Source organism: Mixophyes fleayi, chromosome 4 (genome assembly GCF_038048845.1).
Source record: "Mixophyes fleayi isolate aMixFle1 chromosome 4, aMixFle1.hap1, whole genome shotgun sequence".
NCBI lineage: Eukaryota > Metazoa > Chordata > Amphibia > Anura > Limnodynastidae > Mixophyes > Mixophyes fleayi.
Window position 1 is genome coordinate 65,366,820 of NC_134405.1, and position 20,174 is coordinate 65,386,993.

The window sequence follows — 20,174 nt, forward strand, 5'->3', positions numbered from 1 at the left end:
AGTTAGCCAAGGCGGTACTAAAGGGCCGTATAATTTCATTTACAAGCCAACATATAAAAACACATGCTGAGCTATACCTAGACACACAAAAAGATCTTACTTCAGCCTACCAAAACATGAAAAATAATCCATCTCTAGCAAATAAAAATATGTACAAACAAAAACAAACACAATTTAATAATCTAATTGCTCAATTGGCAGATAGAACTTCACAAGCTTCTAGATTTCTGTTCTATAGACACAGAAATAAGAATAGTCGTTTGTTATCCAACCTGTTAAAAGGTGAGAGATCTCCAACTATTATCGCAGCCCTTAAATCTAAAGATGGCTCACTGTCTAATGATGGAAAAGAAATACTTAACATCTTTCATAACTTTTATACTAAATTATATTCTCAAGATACTATCAATTCTGCTTCCAAAAACCAATTTTGGGAGAAAATCTCTATGCCGGGCATCTCTGAACTTCAGTCAGAATCCCTCCTAACCCCAATCAAAACAGAAGAAGTCATAAATGTAATACAAAATCTAAAAACCTTTAAAGCACCAGGACTGGATGGTTTGAGTGGAGAGTTTTATAAAATACTCCTATCTCAAATACCAGAAACACTAACTAAGTTTTTTAAGCAAATCATTGAATCCCGTTCATTACCCTTACATTTCAACTCTGCTATTCTTAGAGTTTTACCCAAACAAGATAGAAAATTAGACGATCCAGGGTCTTACAGACCGATCTCCCTACTTAATATTGATTCTAAAATATTAACTAAAATACTAGCAGAAAGATTAAAATTTATCTTGCCCTCTATCATACACACAGACCAATCAGGCTTCATTTGGGGCCGGAATTCTGTCACAAACATACGCAAAGTTCTGTCGGTTTTGTCACACATTCAACATACCAAATCTCCAGAGATCAGTATCCTTTTTTCCCTAGACGCTGAAAAAGCTTTTGACTTAGTGACGTGGGATCACTTATACGAATCTCTGAGAAGGTTTGGCTTTCCAGAAGCTTTTATATCAACCATTCAAATACTATACCATAATCCCCAGACGGAGATAATTGCAAACGGACACATATCATCTCCCTTCAAAATACAACGAGGCACGCGTCAGGGGTGCCCCTTATCCCCACTGCTCTTTGCAATCGCGTTAGAGCCATTGGCTATAACCCTCAGGGAGGACCCCAATTATTCAGGTTAACAAATTCACTCAGAATCATGCAAATTAGCGATGGTCGCTGATGATATGCTTTTGATGGTTACACGCCCAGAAAAATCTATCCCCACAATTGTAGAGACAATAGAAAGCTTCGGATCCTTTGCAGGTTATAAAATTAACTTTCAAAAATCTGAAATACTCCCTATTTCTAACACTGCAATGAACCCACGACGAAATTAGATCTATTTCAAATTTCCGATTAGTAACACAGAAATTAAAATACTTGGGCATTTACATTCCATCATCTCTGAGTGACCTTTACAAACTCAACTATTCTCCCATTATTAAGAAAATAGAATGTATTCTAACTAATTGGAAAAATCTTCCTTTGTCATTACTTGGTAGAAACGCTGTGATTAAGTCTGTTATTTTTCCCAAATTGACATACCCGATGCAGATGCTCCCTCTCTGTCTTACAAAATCTGATGTGCAAAGATGCACCAAACTCTTTACTTCCTTTCTATGGGGAGGTAAGCGACCCAGAATTCACAATACTAAACTTAAACAAAATAAACGAAGATGTGGAATTGGTTTCCCGGATGTGATGGCTTTTATGCTCTCTGCTCTTTTCCGTTATGCTGTGGGGTGGTCACTGAGGCAAAAGTACTTTGTTAATCTGTCTCTAGAAATCGAATTAGTGCACCCATATTCACTGGCGGCACTCCTTCACCTTCCGAAAAAATTGATACCAGAAGAAATATTGCAAAACATCTTATTTGCGGATACCTACAGGGCATGGAATATTATCACGAAACGCTTAAAACATCCTCACTCTACTACACACTACGTTACTATTTGGGGCAATCCTGCGTTTCCTCCAGGTCTAGAAAATGCTGAATTCTCCACTTGGAAATCTAAAGGTATCGCCTCAATAAAAGATATATTCGACCCTGGAGGCATCCTATTCCCTTTCCAGCAGCTTAAGGAAAAATTTAACCTGCCCAATTCCCAATTTTTATGATGTATTTGCAGCTTCGCCATTACATAATGACACATATAGATAACAAACTATCCCTCCCCGCATCCAGCTCTCTAGAAGATCTTTTACATTTTTCCAGGAGACAGAAGTTCCGAATTAGATTCCTCTATCAGGATCTTCTACCGTCTGATATACCCAAAATTTGGACTAAGACATGTGGATCCTGGTTGAAGGAATCTCCTGAATTTGGCCCTGATATAGACCTACTTAAGCATAACGAAAAATTTTTGAAATGGCTTCATTCTACAAGATTACAGGAGACCCATATAAAATTTCTTAATCGTACCTGCATATCACAATATCAAAGGAGATGTTATGTTTCGGAGGAGTCGGGGATCTGTCCCAAATGCAAACATGCTTGTGCATCTTTTTACCATAACATCTGACAATGCAGAAAGATCCAGAAATTCTGGAATAAAATATTAAGCTTTTTATCCTCTGTCTTAGGTACTCCTCTCCCAAGTGATAGAAGGGCCATCTTTTTATGTCAATTCGAAAATTGGGTACATCCTATCCCATCCAGAGATTCCCAGGATGTTAAGCCATTTATCACGGTTACCATTACAATAGCTAAACTGGTAATTTTTCGACATTGATTAAAAAATCCCCTCCATCCTTATCAGAAGTGAAAAATAAACTCTTTAATACACTATATTTAGATAGAAGAGCCACCTTGGCAGATATTGAAAATGGGGTGGAAAGATTCTTCAAGAAATGGGGCCCTTTTATTGACTCTCTCGCTCCTAATACCCAAAAATAAATTTTAAAGATGTTTGAAGACACAACATGGTCGTTGTACCGTGCTTTGGGGAGCAATTGATATAGATGTGGGATGTCTGGAGTTTTTGATGTGGGATTCTATGTAAGGGAGCGGTCTTCCGCCCCCTCCCGTTCTATGTGCCCACCCCACCCTCATTTGCATTTGATCTCTGGTTCTGTAACCATATGGAGGAGATGGATGATGGGTACACTCCCACCCGCTGTACTACATACTAGGGAGCTGTCCACGGTCGCCTGCCTGTTACTGTTGGTTAAAGCCAGTATTATTTTATTTTATGTTATGTACGTTATTGATTTTAAGATAATAAGATATAAAAGATATTAAGTGAGCAGTCATTGACATTTATTGAATATAAACAACTTACTGTACAATCTTCTGTAATATATTCTTGCCAATGAGTGTTTATCGTTTAGATATTGTCTTACCTACTGTATCCTGTATGTGAAAAATTTCTAATAAAAACTGTTATAACAAAAAAAAAAAAACGCAATCAAAACCGCCATCCAAAATTATTTGGGCAATCATTTTTTATTGATTAAAGGGTAAAATTTATTTAATATTAACTTATGGGAGGAAAAACAAAATTCATTATATTAAGGGGACAAAATTATTTAATTATTATATTATTCGGGCACTATGTAATGCCAAATTGTGAAACATAAATAATTAAATCCACCATTACCAATCAGTTATTATTATATATTCACATTTCCCCATAATATAATGCTATAATAGTGTCCCTTTAAAAAAAAATATATATACCAAGTGGGGTTTATCCCGGGACGCCAGGCGAGAGATAATACCAGAAGAGCCATTGACATTATCCACGTTGTCAACTCAAGGACCTCCCCAACTATTATGCTCTCTCTCGATGCTGAAAAAGCATTTGATAGGATCTCCTGGGACTTTATGAGGGCCACCCTTGAGGCCTTTGGATTTGCTGGCAGCTTCCTCACTGGCGTCCTGGCATTATATACGACCCCTCTTGCCAAAGTTTTGATTAATGGTATACCCTCAGACCCGATCTTGATCCAAAACGGCACAAGGCAAGGTTGCCCCCTATCACCCCTTATATTCGCTCTGGTGATCGAACCCCTGGCTTCCCAGATTAGATCCAGTCCCAACATCCAGGGGGTGCAGGTGGGTAACATCAACTCCAAAATTTCTCTTTTTGCGGATGACGTCCTCCTCTCTCTATCCCAACCAGCGATCTCCCTCCCCAATATCTATGAAATTCTTCAAGCCTATGGGACCACCTCTGGTTATAAAATAAACTATGCAAAATCAGAAGCCATGCTGCTGCATGTCTCCCCTCGGGAAACGGATCTCCTCCAGACAACCTTCAATTTTAAGTGGCAAAAAAGAAAGATCAAATATTTGGGAGTTTTCCTCACCTCACGCTATGACCTCCTCTTTCCTGAAAACTTCCCTCCCCTTTTCGCTAAGATGCTCTCTGACCTGACCTCCTGGAAACGCCTCATTATCTCCTGGCTGGGCAGGATCATAGCAGTTAAAATGTCTATTATACCAAAATGGTTATACCTCTTTCAAACACTCCCGGTCGCAGTTCCTGCCTCCTTCCTTTCTAACATACAAAAATCCCTCATCCGTTTTGTTTGGAATCATAGACCCCCACGGATCTCAGCCAGCATTCTCAAAAGGCCAATCTTTTCTGGCGGCAGAGGTCTTCCCGATATTAAACTATATTACCTGGCCTCCCACTTTTCACAAATTGTTACCTCATATGCCCCCCCAGGCTCCACTTCCTGGCTCGATATAGAATCGGCTTATACTACCTTGCCCTATCTTACACCCTTATGGGGTCTCTCCCCTGCACATCGTCCTCCTGCATCTAAAATGCTCCCTACTATCAAGTTTGACATCAAGCTATGGGATTTTTATTCCTTTAAACTGAAGCTTACCACACAACTATCCCCCTTTACCTCCATTTGGCACAATCCTGTATTCCCTCCTGGACTCTCCGCCGCGAGAGCTCGTCTTTGGAATAAAGCTGGCCTTAAATTCCCGATAGACTTCTCCAAAGCAAACCACTGGCTCCCACTGGCAGAACTCCAGCGTCACTCCCCATCCCGCATACTTAGTCCGTTTGAGTTTTTTCAAATTAGTCATTTTTTGCGGTCCCTGCCACCTACTTATGTTTTGCGAGATCTAACCCCCTTTGAAGATCTTTGTAAAAATCACCCTAGGGACAGAGGCTTGATATCCCAACTTTATGGTATATTTATTGCTGCTGTCCTTCCTACTCCGAGGGCACATGAGGCTGACTGGGAAAAGGATCTAGGCCCCCCTCCGGACGATGAAACATGGGATGACATGAGACTGGAAATAGCTAAAAGCTCCATATCCACCAAACTTAAAGAAACCTCTTATAAAATCTATTACCGTTGGTATTATACTCCTACTCGACTCCACAGCATGTTTCCCTCCTGTTCACCTAATTGTTGGAGGGGTTGTGGCCACAGGGGAACTATGCTCCATATATGGTGGACCTGCCCAATTATCTCCTCCTTCTGGGATGTGGTTTGTGGCATTCTAAACTCTCTATTTGAGGCTCCCGTTGCAAAGGACCCCTGGGTGTTTCTACTATGCTATCCTCCTCCAGAGCTTGACAAATTTTCCAAAAAACTAGCTTCACATATACTGACAGCGGCTAAATCCCTTATCGCTCTAAACTGGAAAAAAACGTCCCCTCCCTCTCTAACAGCCCTTAAAAAACAAATCTGGCATGTCGCAGCCATGGAACAGATTACCTATTACCTCCATGATAGAGGCCATGTTTTTAAACAGGTTTGGGCTCCTTGGCAGTTTGTGGAAAGCTCGCGTCCCCCTAACAATTAGCCCCGTGATAAGGACCCATGTGGGGTAAGTCCGGCTCCCTTATACGCTTTGCCCCCTTATCTTCTTGAGTCGTCTACACACTCTCCACCCCCTGAGCTCTTTCATATACCTGCTTTGTGGTCTCCCCCCCCCCCCCTCCTCTCTGACTCCCTTCCCCCCACTCCCACATTTCACACTTTCACTACAGTTATATACAATTTGATACCGCATATAAAATTGTAAAAATGGTTGTCTTATTATAAGCTTCTATGTACATGTTGATTTAATTGTTCTGACTGTTTTTGTACGTCTGTTCAATAATAACAGTCTTATTCCCTGTATTTGCTTATATGACCAACCAAAATAAAGAATTTAAAAAATATATATATATATATATAAAAAAATTCCCTCATAAGCTAATATTAAATTAATTTTGCCCCTCAATAAATAATGATTGCCTAAATAATTTAAATGCCAATGTTGCTTTCTCTTATGTTCTGAATGGCAAAAAATAGCTCAAACAGCAGCTGTTTGAGCAATCTCGCCACTCACAACCAGCTCTTTCATTTTGGCCATTTGGATGGCTTAGTAAATCTGGTGGTTTGTATGTTCATCATTTTTAAAATCAGGATGGAGATTTGTAAAGTGGTGGTTTTAAAAAATTTAAATTCTGGCCATTTTAAAGGCGGTTTGGGCTTTAGAAAATCTGGCGGTTTTAAAACCGCCGAAAAAATAGGCAAAAACCACCCTTTAGTAAGTTTAGCACTAAGGGGTAACTTTATCAAACTGGTTTAAAAGAGTGGAGATGTTGTCTATAGCAACCAATCAGATTCTAGTCATCATTTATTTAGTACATTCTACAAAAGCAACAGAGCAACCACAAAAACACACAGCATTTTATAGCACATCCAGGAAACATTGTCACATAACAGTGGCAGAAAAGAAAAGTGGTGCTAGATGGAATTGTCCTTGGGGCCACCCACCCTTATGTTGGATATTAAAAAGGACATGTAGAGTTTAACAAACCAAGCACTTCATCATCATCATCATCATTTATTTATATAGCTTCAGCGACAAGGACTGCCACTTTTGTGGATGAAGTGATTGGTTTGTTTGGGCCCCCAAAAAACAAGCTACTAATGGGATTAATGCAGCTAAGCTAACAGTGCTGTCAATGAACTCTAAGGGGTAAATTTATTAAGCTGTGGGATACGGCAGAGTTTTCACGATTTTTGGGCAATTCTTTCAGACCAGACCAGATGTCAAAATGTTGTGCTAACTCATCTGCATCACCACTGGGTCTCTTGGGAAAGCTAAGTATTTTCCTAGCAGTAGTTGCCTGAGAAACTAAAGGAGGAGACATTGTTGTGCCATGTACTACTTGAGCTGTCAACTCACTCACCAGGATCTCATTGCATCTCTTGAGATCTGGGTCAGTTGTAAGCAAAGAGAAGACATAGCTCTTAAACCTAGGAACGAGCATAGTCACCAAAATGTACTGATCCGATTTCAAGATGTTGATAACTCATGGATCCTGGCGAAGTGAATAAAGTACTTGATCTACAAGTCCAACATACTTAGCGGATTTGCTTTCATATAATACGGTTTCATATACTCCTTCAATTTCTCAAGCTGCTTTTCCGAAAGTCTAATTCTAAGAGGAATCACTTGACTCAAGTTAGCAGTGTCTGAATTCACTTCACAGGTGACTACTTCGAATGGTTTCAGCACCTTGCACAAAACGGAAAGAATTCTCCATTGCACTAGACTAAAGTACATTTCCCCTCTTTTCTCAATGTCATGGCTTGTTGAGTAAGCGTGGATGGCTTTTTGGCTGTTTCTCCATCCTCAGAAGCATATAAAGGGTAGATTTTTACCTTGTTACCACCTCTTGCTTCATTTGGTGGCAGGGCAAATTAAATTATTTTTGCAGCAGCTGCAATCTCTTACATGCTGTTGCAGAATGCCGAAAATGTCCTGAAATTTTTCAGGCAACAGACAGCATCTCCTGCACGTCCCTGTCATTTTTTAAAAAGCTCTGTACCACCAAGTTTATTGCGTGAGCAAAACAGGGAAAGTGATGGAATTCACCCAGCTGTAATGCCCTCACAATATTGGTGGCGCTATCAGAAATCATATATCCTGAGGAAAGTCCACGCGGGATAAACCATGTTGCAATGACATCCCTTAGTCTTTCTAACAGGTTGTCAGCAGTATGCCAGTAATACACAGAGTGGCCTGCCTCTAAAAAATCCGGTGTTGTTTGTTAGCTGCTGTTTGATCCTGCTGCTGTTGCATGCAATGAAAAGGTCTTGTATCGTGATGATAGACAGAAGAAGATGTCTCACAGACAGTTACAGAACTCTCACTCATAAATAAAGGTGAAGGCCTTAATCTTTCCTTGCCACTGCATGTGTAAAATGGCATGTTGACAATTTTATGTTTTCTACAGTAAACTTTCTCTTTAGTAAAGGTGTTTTATTCTTTACCAATGTAAAAGCTTGTTGTTTTTGGGGATTTCAGTTTCCCTGACTTAAACCCCCTATGCCCCTGAGCATAGGCTTTAGTAGATGAGGTTGAAGTACTAGTATCATTATGACTGGTGTAACTATGGTTAGTGCTCCTGCTCTTCTGTCGACTGATCATGCACAATTTGTTGAAAAATTAGAAAAAAGTTTACTCATGTGCCATTTGCTGAAAAAGTTTAGAGTACATACTGTTAGGCACTGATTTTTGTAACCCGTGCTGTCAGATAGTATATACACACTACAGTGTGTAATTTGAATAACATAGAAAAAGTTGCTTTTGTGGAAGCAAATGACTACTGAGTAATGACAACTGAGTAGAGTATACACTGTCAGGCAGCGATTTAGGTGCTGTGTTGCAGGATAGAATGAGATTTCTGGCTGGAGACTGGAGAGTGACAAAAACGCTGCTAGCTCTCCAGTGTCTGTGTGAGCAATGGCATCGGATCTCCTGGGGAGGGAGGGACTTATGCAATCCTAAAACCGCGACATCCGGCGATGACGTTTTGCCTCATCGTCACACCCGAGGAAGCAGGAAAGTACAGATTTACTAAATTCGGGCTGGGGGATTTGTTTTCTAAAAACGAACATGTGCTATATCTATCTATGTGTATGTATATATATCGGCGGTTCCCAAACTGTGCGCCGCGGCTCCCAGGGGTGCCGCGGCGCTGTCACTGGGGTGCCGCGGGCCAGCCATAAAAAACAGAAAGAACACAGAAACTTACCAATCCGCCGGGCGCCGGGACCCAGGAGACTCCTCTCTCCCGCAGCTATCACTGAATATCGACGTCAGTAACAAACTGCTGCGGGAGAGAGGAGACTGCTGGGTCCCGGCGCCCGGCGGATTAATAAGTTTCTGTGTTCTTTCTGTTTTTTTATGGCTGGCGCGGGGCAGAGAAGGGGTCACAGAGCAGAGGATGGTGACAGCGGGCAGAGAAGGGGGGGACAGAGAGCAGAGGATGGTGACAGCAGGCAGAGAAGGGGGGGACAGAGAGCAGAGGATGGTGACAGCGGGCAGAGAAGGGGTCACAGAGCAGAGGATGGTGACAGCGGGCAGAGAAGGGGGGGACAGAGAGCAGAGGATGGTGAGAGCGGGCAGAGAAGATAGGGACAGCGGAGCAGAGGAAGGGGACAGAGAGCAGAGGAGGGGACAGCATGACAGGGGGCAGAGGAGGGGCACAGCGGGGCAGAAGGGGGACACAGTGTGAGAGGGGCAGTGGAGGAGGACACAGCGTGAGAGGGGCAGTGGAGGGGGACACAGCGTGAGAGGGGCAGTGGAGGGGGACACAGCGTGAGAGGGGCAGTGGAGGCAGACACAGCGTGAGAGGGGCAGTGGAGGGGGACACAGCGTGAGAGGGGCAGTGGAGGGGGACACAGCGTGAGAGGGGCAGTGGAGGGGGACACAGCGTGAGAGGGGCAGTGGAGGGGGACACAGCGTGAGAGGGGCAGTGGAGGGGGACACAGCGTGAGAGGGGCAGTGGAGGGGGGACACAGCATGAGAGGGGCAGTGGAGGGGGACACAGCATGAGAGAGGGCAGTGGAGGGGGACACAGCATGAGAGAGGGCAGTGGAGGGGGACACAGCATGAGAGAGGGCAGTGGAGGGGGACACAGTGTGAGAGAGGGCAGTGGAGGGGGACACAGCGTGAGAGAGGGCAGTGGAGGGGGACACAGCGTGTCAGAGAGCATAGGAGGGGGCAGTGTGAGAGAGGGCAGTGTGTCTGGATGCAGCGGGGGCAGTGTGTCTGGATGCAGAGGGGGCAGAGTGCCTGAGGGCAGAGTGTCTGGATGCAGAGGGGGCATTTTTGCATACAACTAAAGAAGTATTTCTGTCCTGACCTAAATACTTATTACAATTTTTTGACCCAACTACTTCTAAAACAGGACTGCTCAATAATTATTTTGGAGGGGTGCCTTGAAAAAATTTGGAGACTCTAAGGGTGCCGCGAACTGCAAAAGTTTGGGAACCACTGATATATATATATATATATATATATATATATATATAGTGCAGCTCTGGCAGCTATCCCAGTAACCGCTATCCCTGTGAATCTGAAAGAAACCGTAGTCAGTGCCCTCGCACCCCATCCACATCTTGAGTCGTTATTTCCCGCCCGTGGGTTGAAAGAGGGGAGGGGGATATGAGACAGAGTCATTGATTTGAATGGCAGGTATTCATGTCCCAAGCTGTCTGACTTGCAAGCTTTTAAACCCAGGAAGATTGCTATGTATAGGAAGCAGCATCCAAAAGAGTGTGTTTGACTTCAGGAAAAGATGCTAACGGTCCCTGAAGTTTTGTATGGAGAGCGCAGGGTGGGCTCCATGCAAAAGGCCCACTACGGGTCTTCTGGTCTGCAGGCTCACAGCAGACTAATCAGGAGCTGCAGGTGAGTGATGACTGCAAAAGACTGCAGCTCTGCCTCAATCTCGCTCTCAGACCTGGGGAGGAGGTTGGTTGCCTCTTGAGAGACATGCATTTTAATTTCTAATGGTAATTATTCCAATCTCTTTGCACCAGAATTTGATCTGAATTAAGAAAGTGCATTTTTTTTTTATTTCTAATGGTAATCATTCCAACCTCTTTGCACCACAATTTGATCTGAATTAAGAAAGTGCATTTTTTTTTCTAATGGTATGCTGTCCTTTCACTGTTTGTTTGTTTAAAACTTTTATTGCTAGTGTTTGTTGGGGGAGTTTATTGAGGGCTTGATTGAAGAACACTGATCACATGTGTTTGTTAACCTTATATATTCATTGTAGAATGGCTGCAAGCCAGTGATGGCTGCATATCTAGTGTGTCTGGTTCTAAATGTGTTAGTTACAAGTGTAAAAAATTTAAATAGCATAATTCGAAGTTATACAGGAGTTAAACAGGAGAAGAACATTCTTCCTATTATCACAGCTACACAAGGACAACATTTAGTATTCACCTGAAACTCCATAATCTACTCCTGATGTATTCATACATACATCTGGCTACAAGCTAAATGCAACATGAGGACTGTTTTGGACTCTGATCTTATTTTCTTCTCATCTCATGAAAGTTTGTTTTATCTACCAGTTTCTTTTCACTGCAAAATCCACTCTGTTTAATCAGCCTGCTGTACTACTTGCTCAGCCACTCCCTACCCATGCTAAAGTTATTTCAATCCCCTACCTCAGCATTGTACTTTCAATTCTACTTTAAGCTTTGTCTGCCATCACAAGTAGGAAGAAATTATACTGTCTTTCAACCACTCTCCTCTCTTATGACTCTGCAAAAACTCAGCTACTCAATCACCTGCTCTTTATTACTCTCCATTCAACACTTCCACCCACTCCCCAACATGGCTCCCAACATCATTCCTCTATACTATCCAGACATCCAGGAAAACACTACATTTGCTGCAGCCTAGCTCTTATCTGATTACACAGGAAATTGCAATTAGGTAATTCCTTTAATTCCCTCATTTTTGCTATTTTACTCATAAATCCCAATGCTTGCCAAAATATTTTTCTTTCTCTTTTTTCATGGCATTATCTTTAGGACTATATAATCTCTCACCCATCCTGCAACACACACCTCTGTCCACATTGCACCTTCATTACTTCACTCACCTCTACTTAAAACTCATGAACTCTTTTCCTATTTAAATTCAATAACTTTAACATCATCACCCTGCCGCCAGAAACTAAAAAGACACACATCTTACAATCATCTTTCCTACCTTTCTTCCACCCTGCTTCTATTAGCTGGTGATATATCACCTAATCCAGGTCCCCCTCAATTCTCCCACAGGCATATATCTGAACACTATAGAAATCCAGCTAACCTCAAACGCATCACCTGTCTCCCCTCTCTTCCAAAGTCCTTTAAATGTGCCCTTTGGAATCCACGCTCTGTTTGTAACAAACTAACCTCCGTACATCTCTTCCTCTCAATCAACCTCAACCTTCTAGCAATAACAGAATCATGGCTCACGCAATCAGACACTGCCTCACCTGCAGCCCTTTCACATGGTGGTCTCCATTTCACCCACTTCTCCAGATTAGGAGGCAGACAAGGAGGTGGGGTTGGACTAGTTCTCTCCCCGCAGTGCACGTTCACAGTTCTACCAAATGTCCCATCACTCACGTTCACATCTTTTGAAGTACATGCTGTTAGAATTTTTAACCTGTTCTATATGCGTGTTGCTATCATCTATCGCCCCCCTGGTTCACACCAACAATTTCTTGAACACTTCTCTGCGTGGCTCCCCCACTTCTTATCCTCTGGCATTCCCACCATCATCATGGGTGATTTCAACATCCCTATTTCTAATCCACGTTTCAAACTACTCTCTCTAACGTCCACAATCGACCTCTCCCAGTGTATTGAATCCGCTACTCCTCAGGATGGCCACTGTCTTGATCTTGTTTTCTCTAGACTATGATCAGTTTCTGATTTCCTTAACACTCCTTTCCCCCTCTCGGATCATCACCTTATTAGCTACACGCTCACCCCCAGTTCTTTACCCTCCCTAGTGTCAAACTCTTCCAAGTCTCCTCACAACTGCAGGAATATCAACTCTATTGATCTTCAACAGTTTTCCACCTCTCTCCAAAACCTTCTCTCCACAAATTCTACATTCTCCTCCTCTGATCGGGCAGTACCCCATTTTCACCAATCCCTAGCAACTGCCCTGGATCAAGTGGTTCCAACGACACTACATACTTAGACGTAGTTGCCAACCGTGGCACAGTAAAGTAACAAGAACTCTACAAAACTTTCTCGCAAAGCAGAACGTCACTGGCGTAAATCTTGTACATCTAATGATTTCATCACATATACTGGTATCTACCACTCCTATAGAAATGCTCTGGACACTGCTAAACAAACATACTTCCAATCTCTTATCTATGCTCAGGCTTCTAACCCCAAAATGCCCTTTTAACACATTTAAATCTCTTCTGAATCCTCCAGTTCCAAATCCTCCAACTACCATCAGTGCCCAGGATCTTGCTTCCTATTTCAAGGACAAAATAGGTAAGATCAGACTTGAAATGGTATCAGTTCCCTCCATGAGCAATCAGTTCAATTCATTTGTAGCACCCTCTGACACTCTCTCTTTATTTGATCTCACAAATGAGGAGGAATTTTCTACTCTCTTCTCATCTTCCTACTCTACCTCCTGTCCTCTTGATCCCATTCCCTCACAAATTGGTAGGTCCCTGTCTCCTGTGCTCATTCCCCCTCTAACTAAAATATGTAATCTATCTCTTTCTACTGGTATTTTTCCATCACTATTCAAGCATGCAGTGATTACTCCCATTTAAAAAAAAACAAAATTCTGACCCTAACTCTCTCGCAAATTACTGCCCCATCTCTCAACTCCCATGCCCCTCCAAGCTTCTCGAGAGAATTGTCTACACTCGCCTCACACACTTTCTTACAGCAAACAACCTATTGGATCGTCTTCAGTAAGGTTTTCGCTCTCAACGCTCCAGAGACTGCGCTGGGTTGTCAATGATTTTATTACAGCAAAAAGTAATAACCATTACTCTCTTCTAATTCTCCTGGATCTCTCTGCTACATTTGACACTGTTGACCACTCTCTCCTCATACAAAGGCTACAATCCCTAGGTCTTGAAGACACTGTCCCATCCCGGGTCTCATCCTACTTATCTAATAGCTCTTTCAGTGTTAATTTCTCTGAATCTACCTCTGCTCCGCTTCCTTTATCAATTGGAGTACCACAAGGCTCAGTCCTAGGTCCTCTGCTATTCATTATCCACACCACTTCTCTTGGAAAACTAATAAACTTCTTTGGATTTCAGTATCATCTCTATGCGGATGATACACAAATTTATCTATCCTCTCCTGATCTTTCACCATCTGTGTTGTCTTGCGTTACTGACTGTCTTTCTGCCATTTCATCTTGGATGTCTTCTCACCAACTCAAACTCAATCTTTTAAAAACTGAATTAATAATATTCCCACCCAAGAACAGAAGCTTCCTGCCTGACATTTCTATTTCTGTTGATAACATGACCATAAATCCCACCCCGCAAGCTCGTTGCCTAGGTGTAATCCTTGATTCACAACTGTCGTTTATTCCCCACATCAACTCTATATCTAAATCATGTTACATACACCTAAAGAACATTTCCAGAATACGCACATATCTCACACAAGACACCGCAAAAACCTTAATTCTTGCACTCATCAGGTTTGAGTTTCGTGTTTCTTCCTTCAGGCAATTTGCATCCTCTATAGCTGTCCCTTGGCCAGAGTTCTCAGTAACGGGTTTCTATCAACCCCTTTTAACATTACCAATGGAACCAGACAGGGATGCTCGTTCTCTCCGCTCATCTTGGCATTGGGACCCATAGCAGAACGGATCAGAACTACATCTACCATCACTGGCATCCGAATTGGGCATATACATCATAAGGGTCATACACATCATAAGATTTGCTTATTCGTGGATGATGTCCTGCTGTTCCTGACGGAGCCAGAGACCTCCCTTGCCTGCCCTGCAAGAAGTTCTCAGAGCATACTCTGAGGCTTCCTATTAATAAATAAATCCTACTAAATTGAAAGCTATGACATGGGTCTCTAGCAAGATAGGCTTCTCTCCTTCCAGGCCACCTACAAATTTCACTAGTGCTCCTCGTCTCTCAAATACTTGGGATTTCACATTCCAGCCCACCCTAGAGATCTCATAGACTGTAACTGTACCCCACCTCTACATCACTTCACAGCTCTTACTACCTCGTGGGCGAAGTTTGAGGTCTCATGGCTCTGTAGGATAGCTGCGCTCAAAATGATGCTATTGCCAAAAATTCTGTACTTGTTCAGATCCATACCAGATTTGGTTCCCTACCAGATACTTAATAAATTTTACGTGAGTACCTTGCAGTTTTTGTGGTGAGGCAGCTGCCCTAGGATGGCTCGATCACGTTTGTTTTATCCTACGTTGAGAGGTGGCCTTGCAGCTCCTTACCTGGAACTCTATCAACAAACTGCAAGGCTGGACCAGCTTAGGGACTGGACAGCTCCAAAAAACCATGGGTCTTCATTGAGGCCCACGCAATAGCCCAGCTTCAGATAGAAGACTTGCTCTGGAAAGATGGGAAATCTAGGCCAACGACTGTGGCCATCCTGCATAGTGTTAAAGACTCCTTAGCATGCTAGGATAAGCTAGTGAGGGTGGTCCAGGATTTCTCCTTTCCTTCCTCCCACCTCTCGCTGCTTGCCGTAGCCTGCTTAATGCCAGTCCTGCGACTGGATCTTTAGACTTCCAGGGGAGTCAGACCTTTTTGAACGGGATGTTTTAGTATTGTTCTCCCCTCTACAGTAGCAATTCCAGATCCCATCCTCTGACTTCTACAAATATCTTCGGGTACGCTACTAGATACAGTTGCAGCAATCTTGTCCACCTTTATTGGAGCCCCCCCTCCCCACCGCCATTAGTGAGGCTTTTGCTTCACTCCCATTACTACGCTGGGGCATATACGCCTGGTACCAGTGTGTCCTGACATTGCATAAGCAGGGTAAACTGCAAGCCCAAGTGAAATGGGAATCTGATCTTAATTTACCATTGACAGACGAAGACTGGAAGCATATTTTCAACAATGTATATACAATGTCGAGGTACATCAACCACTACGAGATGTTCATTAAAATTATTTATAGATTCTATTACACCTCAGATAAATTGCATAAAATTTGGCCAACAGTGCCCCAGTCTTGCAGGAGGGAGTGTGGCTAAGCAGGAACCTTCTTCCATATTTTCTGGACTTGTCCCAAAACTAAACCTCTATGGGATGAAGTGTTTGGATTAATCTGACAAGCAACTTCAATAACTATCACACCAGACTTCTCTGGCCCTCCTCCAACTACACCAAACCGACTTCCCAGCTCACCACCGATATGCTATGGGACACATTTTAATCAATGATAGAGTGGCTATTGCTTAGCATTGGAAGAGCACGGCTCCTCCATCTCTCTCCAAAATTATAACAAAGACCCAACATAGCTATGTGATGGAAACTATTGGCCTAAAGTATTTCAACTCAGCATCTTCCCAACTGATGTAGTGGTCTGACTATTACGATACCCATAAGATTGCGACCTTGTCTTCTAGCTCCAGTTAGGGTTCATATACCTCCCTCTGGACCGACCATGTGAAGGGCCTTTCTTACACTTCATTGCCACCCCAGTTAGGATGGCTCATGATGCTATCCCCCCCACCCTCCCGCCCCCACCTCCTCCCTTGTTGCGTCTCTCCCTTTGGTGGTAGTCCTCCTCTGTCTTCGCCTTTTTTGGTTTGATGTATACTTATTTCTGATACCTGATACTATTACCTGCCGTTTGAACTGTGACTGTTTATGCATACTTTTCTCTTTGAAAACTGTAATCAAAGATGTTTGAGTTAAAAAAAAATATTGCCAAATAATGTGAGAAATGTGTGTTAAATGTACATATCTGCGGTTTGTGGCCTGTCTGCACTTGTAGGCAGACTTGCAATGCTAGAGGTACTCTCTGTTGTGAATCCCATGGCAGAAATTTGCACAAAAATTGGCAAGCTACTCCTGATTAATAGTGCTTGATTTGAGAGAGCCCATGGCACCATCAAGGAGCCAAAAAGATACCCTGGAAAAACTAGAAACGTTTGGCATGTGGATCAAGGAGATACCTCCAGAACTAAGCACAGGGAGCCTTTTGTGTCCAAATGAAGAAAAAAAACACCACCTTTAGAATATTAGGGTAAAACACACTGAAAAATGTAGGCCTAGCCAACCTGTAGCTTTTCAGGTGTTGTGAAACTGCAAGTCCCAGCATACCCTGCCAGCGATGAGCTGAATAGATGCTATATCAGCATGCCAATCAACCACTTCTAAAATAGTCATGGTTCATTTCCTTACAGTGCAAAGACCTGAGGTCGATGCTTGGGTGGGAAGCTGCATCAGTGACATGAGTCAGTTTCCCGAGAACCCAAAGAAGGTAAAAAACCTGAGGCATATCTAGAATTTTCCTAGATTTAAATCACATAGCAGGGTATGGGAATGGGATGTTTACTAATATACCAGTGACAGCTCTAATTCTGCTGGAATGTAAAGTGACTGAATAGTTAAATTAAAAGATCCGTAATGCTGAATATGGACAAAGTCCCCTTTGTTTTTGTATTCTTACCACTCACCTACATTATGGTTATCATAGCAACAGAAAATCTGGTTTCACCCTTAATTATCAATAAAAAGTTGCCAGGGCAGCCGAGTGATGCTCCGCTTCCCTGGAGACAGTGGCTTGTAGCGGTAAGAAGATTCTTACCACAAAGCAGGGAGCTTCTGCACATGTGTATGCCGGCATTGTCGGTTCACACATGTGCAGTGGAACTGGAAGCCTGACTTGAGCCTTAAATTCCAACAGGTTTAAAAAAAAAAAGAAAGAATAATAAAACATAAAATAAACAAAAAATATTTAATTTAATATACAAATAATGCTTTATTTAAAGAATGGTGTACCTTGTCAAATAGACTTCCCCATGCTTTCCCACAGAGCCCTAGCTATATCTACCAACGGCAATACACAGCAACAGCCACCGCTGGTGGTAGCCTTTAATAAATAGGAAGAAGCCCTATCTACAGCTGAAACCACCCGTTTCGCTAGAGAAATGGCTTTTCTCCATTTAAAAAATAGTTCCTATAATTTCAGATCACTTGACTTGCTTACACAAGACTAATTTCTCCTCATACAATCTCAAACAAATCCTTACCACAAACAAATGAAGAATTTCGGTTCGGAAGTTGGGGTTCCTCTTTAAGTCATTAATGCGGCATGTTTGAATACACTTCCCTCCACATTCCACAAGCAAACTGGGACTCTGTACACTCAACAGCTGGAAGGGCTTCATCTTACGGATGCCCCATGCAAGAACCTATAAACATCAGAAAAATGCGGTTCAGATTGGACAGACATCTCTGTCAGAGAACATAATATGTAACTAGAACATACCTCAAGTTTCATGGGTACTAGTGTTGGGCTAATCCCCTTTGGAACAATCAAGTTTCCATCTTCATTTCTTGTCAGTGGTGAAATTGAATCTAATTTTCCATTCTGATGAAGGAAATGATTACTCTGTGACAAGAAGTAATACTGCAACCTAATTAAAGGTAAACTGACAAGCAACTAATTGGTTAGGTGGTCTGCAGAAACATATGAAAAAGAAAGCACATACCTTTTCATCCAAAAGAAGCTCAAAAGCTGTCAGCACCTCTAGAGATGACCTCTTTCCCCTCTTCACAGGACACCATTGTAGACGTGGTGGTAATCGAGTGTCAACATTAATATGTACAACAGGAAGACACAAACTCTTACCAAGGAATTCATCCTTGCCCTAGGAACAAATACAGGTGTGAATAAAATTACAATTAGAATTGTAAAGTGGACTTACCATTATGAATTCATATACCTTGTTTAACTCTGCATCTAAAACTACCTTAATATAATGCATACCCATTTGCTCTAGGAAGGCTTAATAATTCAGTTATTTACCTTACCTGTTATCAGTTTCCAGTTTTCCGGCAGTTAATTAATGCCAGTAGCATTCCATAAAAATGAAAGAGGAAAGACAATAAAGATCATTTAGACTTGGACGCAACGCCCATTTTTAAGCTCATATTTTGTCATACTGTGATTAAGCATGAAAAATGTGAATCCCTGCATACATATATCATCAAAGACACACAATGGAAAATGGGTAGACAGGCAAAATACCCTAAGGATACTGCTGTTGCCCCAGCTATGAGGGCTCTTGAGGTGTTACTGTAGCCTAGGGGCTAAGTACATCCATATTTGAGAGATAGTCTGTATTTGTTTGTTTGTTTTTTTAAAAAAAAAAAACAAACCTATTTTGGTGTATGTGTTGAAAAATGTTACAGTCTTGTTTTCTCTGTCTGCTACTGTTTTACCTTTTAGGGAATCTATACCAGGAATTGTAATTTTCTAGGCCTGATTCTGTTCTGCTATGTCTACCTCGCTATACCCTTTCTAACATGTCTAAAAAGGGGTCGAGTTCTAGTGTTAAACCTGGATGGACATCTGTTTCATATTTCACCTGTGCCAAACAAAATTGCCTAGTGAACGTCAGGAACCAGATGCACAGTGTGCATCCAGCAACATGGAGAACTGTGATTCGCGCCCGCCTGGGAGGGATGCATCTGATGTGGCAGAACCGGCTTGGGCGAGATCCCTGGCTCTGTTCATTGCTGAGTGGACAAAGCTGGTTGCGCCTTCTAGAGAGGTCAGTATATCTACTATGTTGCCTCTTGCTCCTGGAGTAGAATCTCTCTCAAGGAAATCGGTCTCTCAGATGGAGACAGGTTCCGCAACTATGGCTCGGGAAGTACCAGCCTGGTCCAAGATACTTGAGCAGTCTGTTTTGGGGCTGGTTTTTTTAAAAAAAGTTACTTGAGGCTCCTAAGACTCAGAGATCACGAAAAACGTCAGTTGTTTTTTCAGTCTCTCAGAGGTGAGAATTCGGATTCTGAATTCTCTTTGCAAAAAGAAGGAGAGCTCTGGCCAGGAGGATCCTGTGGGAGCAAAATTGGTTATGGCGGTACGTCAGACTATGGACATGCTTGAGGTAGATGATTCTCAATCTACTAAGGTGGCCTTGTTTAAAAGAAAGAAAAAAAAAAGAGAGTGATTTCCTTTCCTTCATCTTCCCACTTAGCAGAGCTCCTGGGGAAAGCTTAGGCTAAACAAGAAAAAAAAAATCTTATTCCTCGCTAATTTCTTGTGGCATATCCTTTCCTCGCAGAGAAAATGGTTAGGTGGGAGCAGCCACCTATGGTAGATACTCT

General features: G+C 42.4%; 1 protein-coding gene across 5 annotated transcripts in view; it reads right to left on the reverse strand.

Annotated features, from left to right (window-relative positions):
• The window catches only part of FER1L5 (fer-1 like family member 5), a 676,118-nt gene that overhangs the window by 440,987 nt on the left and 214,957 nt on the right, over positions 1-20,174 (reverse strand). For all 5 annotated transcript variants that reach the window (XM_075207347.1, XM_075207349.1, XM_075207348.1 and 2 more), the window contains 3 exons: positions 18,548-18,706; positions 18,325-18,426; positions 18,086-18,247 (listed from right to left, as the gene is read on the reverse strand). In XM_075207347.1, coding sequence (XP_075063448.1) covers positions 18,086-18,247; positions 18,325-18,426; positions 18,548-18,706 — 423 coding nt within the window. The remainder of the gene's footprint in view (positions 1-18,085; positions 18,248-18,324; positions 18,427-18,547; positions 18,707-20,174) is intronic.